The following is a 16,277-nucleotide window of genomic DNA, read 5'->3' as shown; positions in this document are numbered from 1 at the left end:
ACGGTTTCTCCCTCTTTCCTCTTCCCTCTCCAGGCCTGGCATGGGCTGGGTTTTTGTGTTTTTAAAGAAAAAAGCTGCCTCTTGGCAGCACTGAGATTGCATGTGCGCTAGGAATGATCAATTTTAAAAACCAGCCTCCCCCTCACCCACCAGGGAAGTTTCTATGTTCCCATGTAGCTTTTGTTCTACTTAAGTATCTGGGTCTGTCTGTTTGGTTTGTTTGTACCAAGATGGATTTCGGAGGTGTTACTATTTGCAGTGGCTGAAATCCTACCCTGACGCCATCACATGCTGATTACTAAATGCTGAGAAATGTAGGATCTTGGCTCTTGACCTGGGAAAGATGCTTGATGATTTCAAGGGATGGGCAGGACGGGGACAGCTGGGATGGGAGCAGCGCATCACGTGTTGGGCTGCTGCTGAGTTGGGGAAGGGAACATAAATTGTCACAGGGAACAGGGTTTTTTGCTGAATTTACAGATGCACTTGGGCATGCTGGAGACACATAGAATCTCTCATTCCCAGAGCTGATGGGGAAAAAAATAACTTATTCCTGCCCAAGAGAAGGTTGGAGCCTTTCAGTGCTGTGTGTGAACGTGGCCTGGGCAAGCTGGGCCATTAGTGCTGGCATCCCTCTGGCATGGTTCAGCTCTGGGTGCAGCACAAGTAATTGATGATTTTGTGGTGTTTGTTTTCTCCTCTGGAAGGAAATAGCACATTCTTGGGAATACAAACAGTTCGGAACCCTCCTGCACCGCTCCCTGCCACTCTTCTGGAGGCTGGAGCCCGTGGGGAGCAGCAATGGGGCTGCCTGGCCTGGGGTCCTCCAAGGAGTCGGACCCATGCCAAAGGGTGGTGTTGCCCCCCAGTAGGAGCTGTGGTCCCAGCACAGGGCTGGTGGTATAGCATAGATTGAGCAAAATCATGGGGCAGTCTCTGGAGACACATCGGTGATGAGGTTTGGCCCACTCAGGGAGGCAGAGGGCTATGGGGACGCGGGGCTGGGGGTGCTCAGTGCTGGGTGCCAGCCCCATGTTCCCATCCCTCTCTCCCTGCTCTGGACCAGACATTGCTAAATTTATTCTTGGTGGCTGCATCTTTCTTCTCTGTTGTTGCCATGAGGTGAGTCAAGCCTAGAAGATGAGAAACTCATTGCTGGAGGCCAACCAGGGCACGTGGTTATACAAGGAGGCACAAACAACATGCTCAGCATCTTAGGACCTGTTGTATATTTGGGGGTTGGATCCCTCCCATCTCCAATGTTCCATCTCCCTGATCCTTCTCCCTTCTCCCTTGTGGGGAAACCCATAAAAGAAATCTGGCAGGGAGAGAGTGTCTGTTGACACTTCTTTTATGTCTGTTCAGGCAAAACGGCTGAGGGTGATGAAGGGAAGCATCAACAGGCATTGTGTTTGGACAACACCTACCCATCCTACCCAATGAAGCTGCATGTTTAGGATTAGCACTGGATCCACGCTGACATTTGCCTATTGATGATCATCTCCCAAAACATCTTTGTTCCTGGACAGCCTCAACAAAATGTTCTCCAAGAAGGAAGCAGTTGGAGACCACAGCTGTGAGTGCCCTGGGCAGAGCTCCCTGGTGAGTCTTCGCAAAGGAATTCTGCATTCCTTCCCCTGCAGCAGGGATATGTAGTCTTGTTCCCTTGTAGGCTCTGCAGAAGCTTTTAAAAGGAATTGGAGATACATAGACACCTTTTTCCAGTTAATTTTAATGCAAACATTAAATGCCTTGATACGGGCAGCTATACATTGCTGATGGGGATGTGAGATTTGTGCTCTGTCCTCCTGGAGCCTCTCTCTTTTCTCAGGACAAGGTGTCTGGTTAAAGAAATGCTTCCAAGAACCTATCCCTGAGCTGTAGACCTGGGCTATGGCTTTTCCTCACGTTATGTATGCAACAGGAAACTAAATGGAGCGAGGGCACGGGTCTAAACACTGTCCCGTTATCGACTGTACTGCACACACCTTGGCACGATTTCAGCCCATGCTAAACAGTGCCCTTCAAACAGCATCTAGACGTGGTCCAAAGATAGCCCAGGGCAGGGACCGTGGCCAGCAAAAAGCCTGGCTGTCGCTGCAGTCGACTGAGAAGCAGTGGGGATGGGAGTCAAGCTGGGCCACTTGGCCTCAGGGACAAGAATTAGTCTCTGGCCCCTTTGTTTAGTAATATAGACAAATCCAGCGTGTGTGCAAACCCCTTGTGGTTTATCCACTGTGGACTAACGGCGTTTGGTGACCCCTTTGAAGGCAACTGGTCTCAGCTGCTCACCCGCTGGCATCGCTGGGAGAGCGACGTTTGCCCTGATGGCACAGGGAGCTCAGCCCTTGCATTTTCCTGTGCTCACCTGGGCGAGAGCTCAGCATCTGAAGCTCCGCCGTCCCTTGTTGGTCAGCAAGGGCAGTAACCAGGAAGCTTCTCCAAAACACAGCTTTATTTGTCTTCAGATGTAGGGATTACTGAGGCTATTCATCGTACAACAATAAGTTTTCATGTCAACCACGTCTGGTCCTGCCAAGTCTATTACCTGAACAGCCTCTTTGTCCTGTCCGTGCTACAATCTCACATCGCCTTCGGGACGAAGCAATCTGTCACTGCGTACCACGTGTGCCACTCGGAACAATACTCAATCCACAGCTTTGTGACTGTTTTCCATGGCTTCCCCACACTTGCTCATTTATTTAATTTACATTAATTACACCTGCTAAGCTTAAGTTCCTTATGGTCCTTGTTTTCAGGGGTACAAAAGTCTTGAATTTCCCACCTGTGTGAAGCCTCTTATCTGGTGCTACAGGATCCTTCAACTCAGGGCTTCCCCTGGTGCTGGGAAACTCAATTCTTCTTTCTCCTCCACAGCCTTGAGTAGAACTGCATCTGGAGACATCTGGGCAGGCAGGGTCTTCATCTGTGCTGCTGCCTGCAGAGCTCACGGGCCCTCAGCAGGAGAGCTGGCTGGTGTCTGAACTTCACAACTGCATCTACTCTTGCAGGATGAGTCTGCTCTCCTGAGGGCGACCAGCGTGGCTGGCCCATCTTCATGTTGGAGAAACCCCTTTGCCACCAAGGAGTGGCCACATGCACACTACCTGTAGGGAAGGGTTGCTTGCCCAGGTAACTCCCAAATTGCACCTGGGTCACATTTGGCATGGAGCTAGCTGGATCACGCCAAAGCTGGGCCGTGGACCATCCCAAATTTCAGCCTCTAACTGAATTAAATCCCGAGCCTGTGCCCTCGTATTGTTTAAGTTACTAGTACAGGTGTAGCATGTGCCATGGGGAAAGGGCAAGAAGTCACCGTTTCTCAAGTGTGGAATTTCTAGGCAGGACAGTTGAAGGGCTGGTACCTTCTCAGGCCCAGGTGAGGAGCCGTGAGGCCTCAGGCTGCCTGGGTCACCCTGGGGTGTGCAAACCGTGAGTTATGGCCCTCATCCCTCATGCCATGGTGTATTTTTTGCTCTCACCTGTGCTGGAGTGCTCCCAAGTCTGCAGGAGGCACCTGCATGCACTTCAGGTGACCTCCAGCTCTGTCCCAGGAAACACACACATGCTGGTAGAAGGAAATGTAAATTGGACCACAAATGTAAACTCTTCCACCCGGTATGGCCCACTTACAATCCCCTTGCCCACCCCAAACACTCCAAACCTTCATTAAAACTCTTTCTGTGAATTTAATTCCAGACCAACAATCCATGTTTACAGCTGAATATAATTAAGCCTGATAATAACACATAATGGCCTTTTTATATCCCAGCCAAGTGCAGCCAAGCTCGATGCAAGATCAGTTCGCTCCGGCCGTAGCAAACAAACAACCTCATCATGTCCACAGACCGTGATGTACGAAGCCTATTCACCTGGGCTGGAGACACTCCAAAGTGTGGTCTGTGGTCCTGGACACAAAGGGATCCCCCAGACAGTCTTGTTCAAGCACTCGTCTGCTCTAAAGCTTCTGCTGATCGCTGAAGTCACCAGTCCCAAGATGGGCTTTAGGTGGAGATGCTGGGAAGGTGACTGGGAATGGGGATGGAGGCAGCTGTGCCATGAAGCCCATTAGACTTGCAGACCTGATGCCTACACCTCCACTCCGTGCCAGCTTTGCCCATCCTTCCCAAAGAGAACTATCCTCCTGCGACGCAAGGTGGAGAAGAAACCACATCACAAGCAAATCCTGTGGACTGAGACTGGGAAAGGAAGCAAACGTGTGTGTGCGGAGGTGCTTTCAGTGGTAAGGTATGCTTTAACCACAAAAAACCTCTGGGCTGCTTTATTCGACTGTTACTTAATTTGTCAAAAAAGAATCTGTCCTGGCTTTATTACAGCTTTTATTACTGAGTGACATGTTTCTGGTGGTAGCGACTGCCACACGCAGCTGAAGACACAGAGAAACACGCCACTGATCCCTCCCTGCATCTGCGCTCTTCTTTCTTCTCCTCTTTTCCTGGTTGTGTCACCCACTTCGGTGCTCACCTTCACGGTGTGTTGTCTTGTCGGGACTGCACCTAGGGGTGAGTTGCAACAGTCCTTTCTTTTTCTGATAGCTATGGGAGGAGGAACCTGACTCGGGCTGTAAGAGGGGCACTGGGTGCGGAGGGAGGGGGTCTGCAGTCATCTGCTTTCACCTCATTGCAGGAGGCATCGCTTCCCTCTGGTTTGTGTCTGTCAGCAGTACAGGTACCGCTGATAGACAAGATAAGAGGTGATGGGTGCTGCACCCACCAGCTTCTGCTGGAGATCCTGTTGCTATGGGGGATCTTACAGCTCCCTGTATGACCATGGTGGAGTGCAGGCTGGTACTATGTGGGTTTCCATGTTCTTAGGTCAGTGTTGGCAGCAATCAATCACAACTGTCCTGTTAGAACAACAGAAAAAGCAAAAGCAGCAAGATACGGGCTTTGAGGCACAGTCAGCAGGTCTGTGCTCTTTGAGACCACAGTGAGTGTGTCAGTAAAAGCAATGGGGTGTTGCAAACCTTGAAAGTCCATGACTATTACTTGGTACAGAGGAGTAGCCAGCAGGATGCCAGTGATGAAAGCTGTGGTGGTCGGTCTATGAGAGAGACAGTTGGAAGTCACGGGGTGGTGATACGGGAGCTGGCTGTGCTGAGAAGGCTGTGGCTACTGTTCACAGGACACTGAAGCAAAACACACAGACAAGGCCATTAATTACTGCAGATAAGCTGTTTTGAAACGCTCAATGAGGTCATCAACCGAAAGACAAGGAAACACATATCACACCAGCCTGCACACCAGGATTACAGGTCACGTCCTCCACAGCCAAGGGGACAGGAGCTTCTTCACTCGCCCTCTCAGCATGACACCAACCTCAAAATCCAGTTTGTGTCCATGGGCCCATTGGCCCTTTCTTCTGGTCCATGTCATCTTTTTGGGGTCTTCTCCTTATTGTGCCCATACCCATATTCTTCTGAAGTTGGCGTTTTGTTCTGGTCTCCCACGTTCTCAGGCAGCGTGCCCTCTGTCTTGCAGCCCCATGTGAAGCCCAAAATCTGCCCTCGGGCAGGGGGCTTGTCATTGTATGTGACGGGATTTGTGCTGGGGGACCCTTGGTGGCCTCCGTGAAAGGGTCTGTAGCCCTGGGGCATGTGCTGACTTCTCCGTGCCCCCCCCCCCCCCCTTTGGGTACCCCTCTGTCCTCCAGAAGCTCCTGCCCACCCTAGACATGGCAAAGTGGTGGACCCCAGCCTGGCCATCTTATATAGAATCATAGACTTGTTTAGGTTGGAAAAGATCTTTAAAGATGACCAAGCCCAACCATTAACCTGGCACTGCCAGGTCCACAGCTACACCATCTGACTGGCCAGCTCACTGCTGCAAAACCCATATAGAATTGCTGAGTTATACCTGTCTTCTCGGTCAGGATGATCTTTTCTGCGCCTACACCTTTGAGCCTCCTTATCGGTGTTTTCATGGCTATAAGTTTTTAGTCTCTATAGCTTTATAAATATATATACATAAAGTATATAAATATATGTAAATATATATAAAATATATACAAATCTATACATATATAGAATAATATATCTAAATTAATATATATCTAAATAGAATATATATCTAAATTTAAAAAAAAAATTATACTTGTTTGTACACTCCTTTATGTATAGTTCTGTATATTGTATAGAAGTACAAAATACACATTTTACATATATATATACACTATATCAATGTATATATTTTTATACGATCATTTCCCGTTCCGTTGCCTGAGACCACGTGGGGGAACGGCCCTCTCACAAGATGGGGTCTGCCACGGGGGAGGAGATGGTGGTCCTTTTGTGGTGTCCCTCAGGGGGCACTGGTGGCGAGTCCTGCCAGCGAGCCACAGGGCTGCCTGGGGACAAGTGGGTGTGATGGTGTCACAGAAATGGCTGCCAGCCAGTCACGGGGCAGCCCCCTGTCTCAGAAAGCAGGCAGCCCCCTGCCGTGCCATGGTGGCACCCTGCCCTAAAATGGCGGCCAAAAGAAGATGGTAGCCCTGCGTCGGTAGAGGGGAGGTCGTCCGGGTCTGCTGTGCTTCTGGGTGAACCAGAAGGGGTGGCTGTGGTGCTTCTGCCCCTTCTCCCGTCCCTGAGGTGACAGGCCTCCATGTGACAGAGCAGGCCACCATCCTTATGTCCTGAGGAAGCCACCGTGGGGCAGCCAGCGGCTCTTCTGGGAAATGGGGCTGAGGAGAAAAGGCAGCGAGTGGTGATGGAGGGAGGACTGGGGCCTGTGGAGGGGCGGTGGCGCCCAGTGGGCAGGGGGGTATTCGGCACTCCAGAGACCTTTCCTTCTGCAAAGAGGCAGCTGGAGGTAGGTGTCCGTCAGGTCTTCGCGCTGTCCCCTGAGCCCCTGTCACCCAGAGCCACCTCCCCACTGTGCCCCCATTGCTCGGTGTCCTCTCTGTGGTATTTGCAGATCCATTCATGGAGCTTGTGGAAGGGAAGAAGACCTCCTGCAAGAAACTCTTTGCCTTCCTGCTCTTCAGCTTCATCTTCAGCTCCTGGTTCTTTGTGTCTTTTCGTCAGTTCACTTCTGGGCCAGAGCATCACGGTCCCAGTCCCTCTGCACAAAGAGCCCATGCTGGGAACACCAGTGTCCCACCCAAGAGTGAACGCAGGCTGACCATCCTGCTGTGGAAGTGGCCCTTTGGGCACCACTTTAACTTCATCAACTGCTCGAAGCTCTACAGGACCCCGGACTGTCACTTCACTGTCAACCACAGCTGGTCCCAGGAGGCCGATGCTGTGATTATGCACCACAGGGACGTGTGTAAGGACACAAAGAGGCTGGCCCAGCTCCCCAGGCTCCCTTCCCAGCGCTGGATCTGGTTCAACCTGGAGTCCCCAAGTCACTCTCCAAACTTAGACGCCATGGACAACCTCTTCAACCTGACCATGTCTTACCGGAGAGACTCCGACATCTTCAGCCCGTACGGGGAGCTACAGCTCCTTGGCCAGCCCCAGCCCCTCAGCATCCCGCCCAAGACCAAACTGGTGGCCTGGGTAGTCAGCAACTGGAGAGCAGGCTCCCACCGGGTCAAGTACTACCAGGAGCTGAAGAAACACATCGCTGTGGATGTCTATGGGCGACATCACTTGCCCCTGCCCCGGGACAAGCTCCTTCCCACTGTGTCCCAGTACAACTTCTACCTGGCTTTCGAGAACTCGCGGCATGAGGACTACATCACCGAGAAGCTCTGGAGGAACGCCTTGTCGTCCGGCACCGTCCCTGTTGTGCTGGGACCGCCTCGAGAAAACTATGAGCGCTTCTTGCCCCCTGACTCCTTCATCCATGTCGATGACTTCGCCAGCGCTGGGGACCTGGCGCGGTTCCTGTGGGAGCTGAGCGAGGATGCTGAGAGGTACCAGCGCTACTTCCAGTGGCGCAAGTGGTTGAAACCGGTGTCAGGGGTGGGCTGGGACCTGCACCTCTGCAGAGCTTGCCACTTCTTGCAGATGACAGAGGCCAGGTACCAGGTGGTGCCTGATCTGTCCGAGTGGTTTGTGTAACCGCTGTTTGCCCAGCTCGCTGCCGCCCGGCCACCTCTTTGTCCTTGCTGGCGGGTTCCGATTTCATGGCGTGATTGAGCTTGATGGAAACGGAGGGACAAGAGGAGCTTTGAAGCGAGCAAGGACAAGGAAGCAATTAGGTGTTTGTATGTCTTTGTCTTGCTGGAGAATGGACCATCAGATAGGGTAGTACATTGGGTTTTTTTGCTGATCTATTCGTTACCCGAAAAACTTGTTACGCTGCCTGCACCTTGGTCTTCAGAGAAGTTCACCTTCCGTCTCTGCAGACAACTCTGGATCAGCTCCATGGGCTGGAGAGACGAAGCCAGTGGCCAAGGAGGCAAGGTGGAACAGCCAGACCTGTCACAAACCTTCTTCAATGACTTTTGTTCCTTGCAAAGCTGCAGCTTGAAGGGACCACCACACCATGAGGAACTGGCCATGCTCCTCTCTGCCAGCCCCACAGCCCCAGTCCTGCCCGGGCTCTCCCTGACCACCTTGGGGGTGCTGCATCAGGAGCCCAAACGGGCTGAAAACAATTTATTTACAGGGCTGTTTTTTGTGCAGGTTGGCGAGCAGCGTGGGCTTGAGGAGGGGTATGGCAGCAGCAGGCTGGAGCAGGTAAGGTGTGGGGTGCTGAGGGTGCCCCTGAAAGCTGTAGAGCCTGCAGCAGCCTGTGGCAAGGAGACCCTCAGGACCAGCCCATGATGAGCTGCCTCCTCCTCTGTGCCTTGAGCATCGCAGCTTCTGGTATCGGCTGATGCCTCTAGGCCACCTGTTTAAAAAACAGTGAATAATTAGCCTTTATTGAGCTTCCTGCTGCCGCTCAGGTCGTACCACTGGAAGTTGTTTCCTTTTCAGGCTGGGGAGCCCCATTGCATGGCCATGGCCATGCCCTCCCTGGCCCCTGCCCCTACCCCTGGACATCAGCTCGTTTTCCTGACCACTGCAATCCCCGAGCTGAGCTCTTCAAAGGTCTGTCCTCACCCCGGGACGTTTCCATGAGGAAAATCAGCTCCGAGTCCAGCAGCGCACACAGAGATGCGATTGTTTCCTTCATCGGCAGCATTCAGCAAACATTTCCAGAGAATTCCCTCTGCATTTCCTCCCGCAGTCGTTCTGTAGAAGGACCATCAGCAAGATCCTGCCTTAACATTGCGAGTCTTGATTTTCATTAGCAACTTTTGCCACTTTTGTTGGGTTTTTTTCCCCACTTTCCAGATTGGTTGAATACATTGATCAGCACAAGCCTAAGAACAAATCCTTCCCTCTGGAATCTGAATCCCTCCCACCTTTTTCCTGTCCTCACAGAACCTGTGTAGGTGGGACCTTCATGAGGCTGCTTAGTTCCTTGAAGAACTTGCCGGCCCTTGGCGAACTCCTTTGGAAATTCAGGGAGACAAACGTGCCACATCTTCCTTAGCCATGCGCTTGCTGCCTGCTTCAAAAGAGCAATAAATTTGTGAGGCATCAATTTTTATTGCCAAATAATTGTCTGTGCTTCTGCCTCTGCCTCGCCTGCAGACACCTCTCTCTTCCTTTAGCTCCTGGGATCTCATCAACCGACCCTGGTGCTTTTCCCATTTTTAGAGCCAGTTCAGTTCAAGGCAGCTGGAGAAATTTAAGACTTTAACACTTACTGATTGAGCTGATACGGATGTGGGTAAGGGATAAATAATATTCTGCAGGTGAGGGCTGTGAACAGTCTGTTCCCATCATTGGGTGGCACTGGGGAGTCGGGAGGGACAGTCACTTCTTCCACTGCTCCTGCTACCTTTGGAAGGTGACGCCTGTCTCTGGGCTAAATCCTTCCACCTCGAGTCTTCCATTGGGAAGATTTCAGCTTTGAGCATTGGCCTCCAGAGCTGCTTTTTGCTGCTGTTGCCAGCAAAACCTGTTACAAAACAGAGCGGTTGATTAAATGGAGCAGTGATGGAGCACAGTCCATGGGGGCACAGGGTCCAGCTGCTCAGAAAGAGTGTTTTTGGAAAAACAATGGCAAATTTCAAATTTCCAGGAGCTGCTAGAGACGACCCATGCTGCGTGCATGGACGCAGCCAAGAGGAGCTTGCTCTTGGCTTTAGCCAATACCATAAAAAGCCTTCCCGGGAAGAAACCACGGTGTAAAGTCTCATGAACATGCTCGGTTCACCTGAATTATTTTTCTTTGCCTGTTTTGAAGAGATGCACGGCAGGGAAGGGCAGTTCCTGGGGGGAATTCAGCGTGGCAATTTAGGGTGCGTCGGGGCAGGGCTGCTGTCTCCAGGGGGTTTAGATGCCCCTGGCAGCAGTGGGTGACTACAGATTGGCAGCTCTCTGGGCCAGCAGGGTTCCCAAGTGGACAAGGTGGCATTTTCTGGGTGCAGAACAAGTGGCTGAGGATGGGCAGGGAGCCCACTTTTGGTCCTGCTGGTGATGGTGTTCATTGAGATCACCCTGTGCATTAAATAAACATCTTAATAAACAGGCAATTCATTTCCAACTTGGATCTCAGTCCTTTGAGCGACCTGGAGGCTCACGCTGGGGAAGCAAAGGCTCGTGAGCAGGAGCTTCAATCCATCTGCCTCAAGACCTGTTTGTCTGTAGCCCCTGACCCTTGAGTTGGGCTCAAGACAGCCCATGGTCCTCTGGAAGGAAACTCACCCTGGGGTCTCTGAAATTCTCCCTGATGAACGCACCAGCAACAAGTAAATTTTATCAACAGCGTGTTATCAGGGCAGATTGAGTGGTGAGTTACAATGCAGCGACATCAAAGTGCAACAAGACAAATTCCCAGACGAAATCTTCACTGAGAACCTTTCACTGGAAAAACATCCCCCCACCCACGGGTCTAGGGCATCCCCCAAAAAAATCTGGGGGGGGGGAAAGAAGCTTCTCCAAAGCCTAGACAAGGAGTGCACGAAGCATGGTGGAAACCTGCCCAACTGCCCCCAGCTGAGATGCTGTGTCGTGCAGATGGACCCCCTCAGACCTGCCGCTGGTGGCGTTTTCTGGGAATGCCACACTTTGGTGATGACACACTCTGGGAATGAGGAAACACCAATGGTTTTTTGCTGGGAAGAGGCTGGATGGGGAAAGCCCCTCTGATGCAGCGCTGGGAAGGGAGCTGGCCACTGGGGAGACGGGAAGGGGAGGGCCTGAAGGCAAAGCAAATGCTGGGGGTTTGTCAGGTGAGCACAAACCCCAAAAATTAAATTTGCAGATTTTCAATTGAGCTCACCCTGAAACACATAAATGACGTGTTGAGGGGTGGGGAAGACCCAGATTGAAACTCGGGGTAGTTTTTGAGTGGAAAGAAATGCCTTTCCAAACTGGAAAAGCGAAGCCCCGGGCTGGGAGGGTTTTCTCTCAAGCAGAACGAGGAGCATTTCTGCAAAGCAGAACAATTTCCATGGCCCACGGCGGGTGACACACACCGCAGAGTGTGGCCAGGCTGGAGGTGGCCCTGTGTGCTGTGCCGCAGGGGCTGGGACACGGAGGGGGATGCTAAATGGCAGGAGAGCACCCGAAAGAGCCTGGGGCTCCTGGGGGAGCACAGGGCTTGACACATCCATTTAGTAGAGATCTTGCATGGAGAGAGGGCCAGTTCTCCCAAATTTGGGCTATTTACCCTTGTGGAAAACCCCTTTTTCCAGTTACAGGGAAAGTCAAACATAATTTATCCATCCCTGCTGACGCCTCCTGCTGCTGCAGCCTCTCCAGGAGCTTTTTGGGAGCCCCCGAGTGGTAAAACAGCTGCAAGAAATCCCGAGATTTCTCTTGCCAACTTCCCAAATCCTTTGCTTCTGAGACCTGGAGTCATTTAATAGTGATTGAAGACTCAAGTCCGGTAAGTTTTTGGACTCTTTTGCAGAATGGCAGCACCAGGGGGGTCGTCTCTCTCCGTTTGCACTTGAGCCTGGGGTTATTTTGGCAGGTCAAGGCCAGCCAGGCTGGTCAGCCATAGCCCGCCCCCGGGTCCAAGGGCTATTTGGGGACCTGGTTGAGCCTTGGGGGGAGCAGTAGGGTCTTGCTGACCCCGAGACCACCAGCAAAGGCAAAATAAATATGCAGGGGACAGATTTATGAACGTTGACCTCACCTTCATCCCCCAAATTGAGCTGCAGCCTTCCAGAGGGTGACCGAAATATGAATTTTCGTTCTGCTGAAGCATTCAGGGGCGGGAAGCCCATGGGGTGTTCAGAGCTTGCATCCAGGCTCAGGCCGTGGTCCTCGAGGAGGGGACGTGGGGTTGGGAGGATAAAAATAATGTATTAGACCTTCCCCTCCTCTAAGTGGCAGCTCAGTGGTGCCGTGGTCTGGGATAGGGGTGCCCGTGGGCAACACAGGCTGGTTTGGTTAAAGTATGGGAAAGCTGACACCAGGCTTGGGTAACTCTATGAGGGGGGACTTCATGGAGGGAAACATCTGGATGCTGTGCTGGGGGAGGGGGGCAGGGCTGGGGGACCACGCTGGGGAGTCACCGTCCGGCTATTCCTGGGGTTTGCAGCCTCCTCGCCAAAGTGGGTCCCCCGCCCTCCACACCCGGTTGGAGATAAGTTCTCAGAGAAGATGTGAAAACACCCCATTTGCCCCCAAACCTCTCATCTTTTCACCCAAAGGTGGTAGGAGGCTGAGGTGGTCCCAGCTGAGATGGTCCAAAAAGCAGAGAAGGGGGAGAACTTCACAGGAGCATTTCCCCAAGAGGTGAGAAAGAGGTTGTTGCTCGTGGGAAACCAGGAGATAATAATGTTGAAAATGGAGTTTTTGGAGCAGTGTCTGACCTCTGCTCTGCAGAGACACCGGGGCCGGAGGGGAGCCAGGAGGAGAGGCAAGAAACACAAATCCTCAGGAAGCCCAGCTCAGCAGAGCTCTGCACTTGGGGAAGGGAAGAGAAAAGGCTCAGATACCCCAAAATCCTGAAAACAGCAGCTGGAGCTTTACAAACTCCAGAGTTTCAGAGTTTTGTCCTTCTGGGTGTGTGAAGGTGCCTGAACCAACCCTGTAAACTCAATTATTTCCATTTTTCTGAGCCGAGGGGCAGGGACCTCCCATGCTTTGGAAACCTGCTCCTCGTTTGGGGAAATACAAAATTACTGTGAGTGTTTTCTCCAGGGCTGTCCATCTCCATCGAGCTCTCTCCTTCCCTGGTGGCAAAACCCAGCAGCAGCTCAAGCAACGAATGTTGTTCTTCCCGAGCTTCATATTTCAGATAGAGAATACCAGAGAGATTGGGAGAGATATCACCGCGATATGTGGGTTTGGGTGGGTTGTTTTGAAGACTTGCAAACTCCACGCTCTTGTCTTCACTTTTGTTGAGTGTCTTCCAGTTTGAAGTCAGGCTGGGTTTATTTTCCCATGGATTTTTCTTACTGGGAGGTAATTTTGTGAAGCTCAAACGGAGCGGTGGGGCTGAGCACTCTCAGCAGCCTATTTCCCGCCTGTTACTTTTCCCATTTAAAAATGAACAAATGAGCACAGGGATGTCATTCCAGAGCCGGGGTTTTTAAGCTGGGGCTTTAAAACAAGCGAAAATCTCCCACTTACAACTATGTGAGCTGACAACATGCACCTCATCTCCAAGAAATTGCACCCAAAATCACCCTGGTCCCAGCCTGGCAGCACGTCCCGGCTTCATGCTGTTGCCCGTGACCATTGTTTTCTTTCTATTTTTTTTTTTTTTTTAATGCTCTCGGAGGAGTCAGATTTTCCAAGCAGCCCTCTCCAATTTGGTCATTAAGACTTCGGTTTGTCCTTATTTTTTTTTTTTTTTTTTTTTTTGTTGTTGTTGTTTTGGGCAGGCTGGCAGCAGCGTTGCGGCTTTTCTTAGTTCCCGGAGCGCGCGCTCGTCCGCGAGCAGGCGCATGCGTGCGCACACGCCGAGATTTATGAGCCTCAAAAGATGCTTCATAAAATATTTACAAAGTGGAGCTTCGAGCGTGAATGTTTGACTCGGCCACGAGCCGGCCACGGCTGTCAGGCCTCTGGGTGGCATGAGGGGGGAATATAAACAGACCTTTTTTTCCATTCCCAAAAAACCCGCTATAAACCTTTGTGGTTCAAAAGCGTTTTAGCTTCTCTTCTTTCCCCCCCCTTGTTGTTCCCCGCTGACCGGTGCCAAGCCCGGCAGAGCAGCGGGCAGCTCGCTGGCTTCCCAAACGAATGCGGGAACTTGTACCCACTCTCACCACGGGCGCTAGTTTCAGCCTATTTTTTAGTGAAAAGAATAATAATCCTATTTTTCTGGACAGACTGGGGTGGGGGTAGTGCTTTTTCCCTCCATCAGGGACACCGATGGGCTGCACGTTAAATTCCCTAATGTGTCTTAAATGGGGGTAATGTGTCTTAAGATGGGGTAATATGTGTTAATTGGGGGTAGTGTGTGTTCAGTGGGGTTCCTGTGTGTTAAATGGGGGGGGGGGGGGAGTAAAGGTGTGTTAAGTGGAGATAATGTGTGTTAAGTGGGGGGACCCCATGTTAAATGGGGGCAGTGCACTTCTAAAGGGGTCAATGTCTGTTAAATGGGGTTAATGTGGGCTAAAATGGGGCTTAAAGAGCAGGTTCCTGGGCAACCAGATCAGCCCAAGCGGGACCAGCCCTCCCTGGGCTCTGTCCCCTGCGGAGCTACTGGAAACCAGTACTGGGGAGAAGGAGCTGGGGTGGGACTGGTGGGCGGCAGCTTTGGGGCCAACGCTTCCATTTTCCAAAGCTTTCAAACCTGTTTGCGCCCTGAACTTGGCCGGGCCTTCAAATTGCAACATTTCACCCCAAACAAAATATTACCCACCGTAATCATCCTAATAAGAAGAGCAACAAAACCCCTGCCAGTGCCTGCTGCTGCCTTTGAGATGTTTTCCCTATAAAATAAAATAAAATAATAAAATAAAATATGTTTCTAACCTCAGCACCGCTTCCAGATGAGCAACTGAAACTTTTTTTTTCTGGCTGACCTTATCAAAACCTTGCGTTTTCTTTTTTCTTTTTTTTAATGTGATTTTGCCAGAATTGGCACGTCTTTGAGCCAACCCGACTGGAAGCGCCTTTACAAGAAAGGGGCACAGACGATTATTTCTGTGACTAAACCCACGCAGGCACCGACCCGGCCTTGGCCACATCTTGAACGGTTGGTTTGAATAAATAGCGTTTTTGCAGCAGATGAAAATGAAAGAAATGGGGCTGTTTGTGCAGGAAACTGGGAAATAAAGTCAAACTCCTGCTGTCCTTCGGTCCTCTCTGCTCTCCCAAAAGACAAGCCAAATTTCCCATTTTCCTGGCCATCCCCATCCCCAGGGTGGGGACATGACACCCCTCGACCATCTCTTACCCACAGGCAGCCGTGAAAGACGATAACCAGCGAGAAATCAATATAATCCTCCTTTTATTTTCACTTTGTCGTGAGTATGGAACAGCATCACACCCGAGTTTATGTTTGTTTAAAAAAAATAATACCATACTGCATTTTTTTTTTTTCCCCCCCAACATTCGGAATAAATGGTAAAAATGTAATAAATGTAAACTGCACTTGGCACCATTTGGCTCAATAAATAAAATTTAAAAAAAAGAAAAGAGAGAGAGAGAAAGAACGCGTTACGTAGATGGCACACTATGGTATCTAAATAAATAACATAAGTTACTTTGAATAAATAGAGAGTATCTAAAATATAGATGCATTGCATCAACTTCTGCAGACGGTCGGTCAGAGCCGACAATCCCGGAATGGGTTTATCCGGATGGTGCCGAGCGGAGCCGTGGGGACCGTGCGCTCCCACCCCACTCCCACTGGAACAAATCTCCTTTTTTTTTCCCTTTTTTTTTCCCCCTTTATTTTTTTTTTTCCCCCCTCCTCTTGGGCCTCAAGTTTGAGACTACGCCTTGTTGAGCCCAGACCGAAAACATGTGGCACCCTATTCAGGGAGGGGGGAGGCTGAGGTTTTACATCCCGCCAAAAAATAATTCGCCTTGATAAATCAGGAAAGTGATTTCTTCCCAGCAAGTTTCTGGACCTGTTTAAGTAAGGAACGCTCCCTTTGCCAGCGCTTTCATCGAGTGGAAACAATGATGTTAGACCCGTTTCCCCCCGTGCAGACACCAAACGGGGAGCGAGACCGTGTCAGCGAAGGGGACCCCGAACCCCTGGATCAGGGGTGGATCCCGAGGCAGCGCCGAAGCTTCGGCCGCCCTCCGGCACCGACCGGCCTCACACAAACACAGTATGTAGCGTGTGCAGGGAAACGCGACGAATCGTCCCATAGCTCACTGTCAGAGAGACGGA

General features: G+C 51.2%; 1 protein-coding gene across 1 annotated transcript; it reads left to right on the top strand.

Annotated features, from left to right (window-relative positions):
* Nucleotides 1-6,925: 6,925 nt before the first annotated feature.
* LOC141475403 (3-galactosyl-N-acetylglucosaminide 4-alpha-L-fucosyltransferase FUT3-like) lies at nucleotides 6,926-8,026 on the top strand. Its single transcript, XM_074163769.1, has one exon. The coding sequence runs from the start codon at nucleotides 6,941-6,943 to the stop codon at nucleotides 8,024-8,026; it is 1,086 nt and encodes a 361-aa protein (XP_074019870.1). The 5' UTR covers nucleotides 6,926-6,940.
* The last annotated feature ends 8,251 nt before the right edge of the window (nucleotides 8,027-16,277 follow it).

The sequence above is a fragment of the Numenius arquata genome, chromosome 25, assembly GCF_964106895.1.
Source record: "Numenius arquata chromosome 25, bNumArq3.hap1.1, whole genome shotgun sequence".
In the NCBI taxonomy this organism is placed as follows: Eukaryota; Metazoa; Chordata; class Aves; order Charadriiformes; family Scolopacidae; genus Numenius; species Numenius arquata.
Note: the sequence above shows the minus strand (reverse complement) of the source record. Positions and strands in the feature narration are given on the sequence as shown.

Coding starts and splice junctions, on each gene's coding strand:
- LOC141475403 (XM_074163769.1), top strand. CDS start 6,941: ATGGAGCTTGTGGAAGGGAAGAAGACCTCCTGCAAGAAACTCTTTGCC.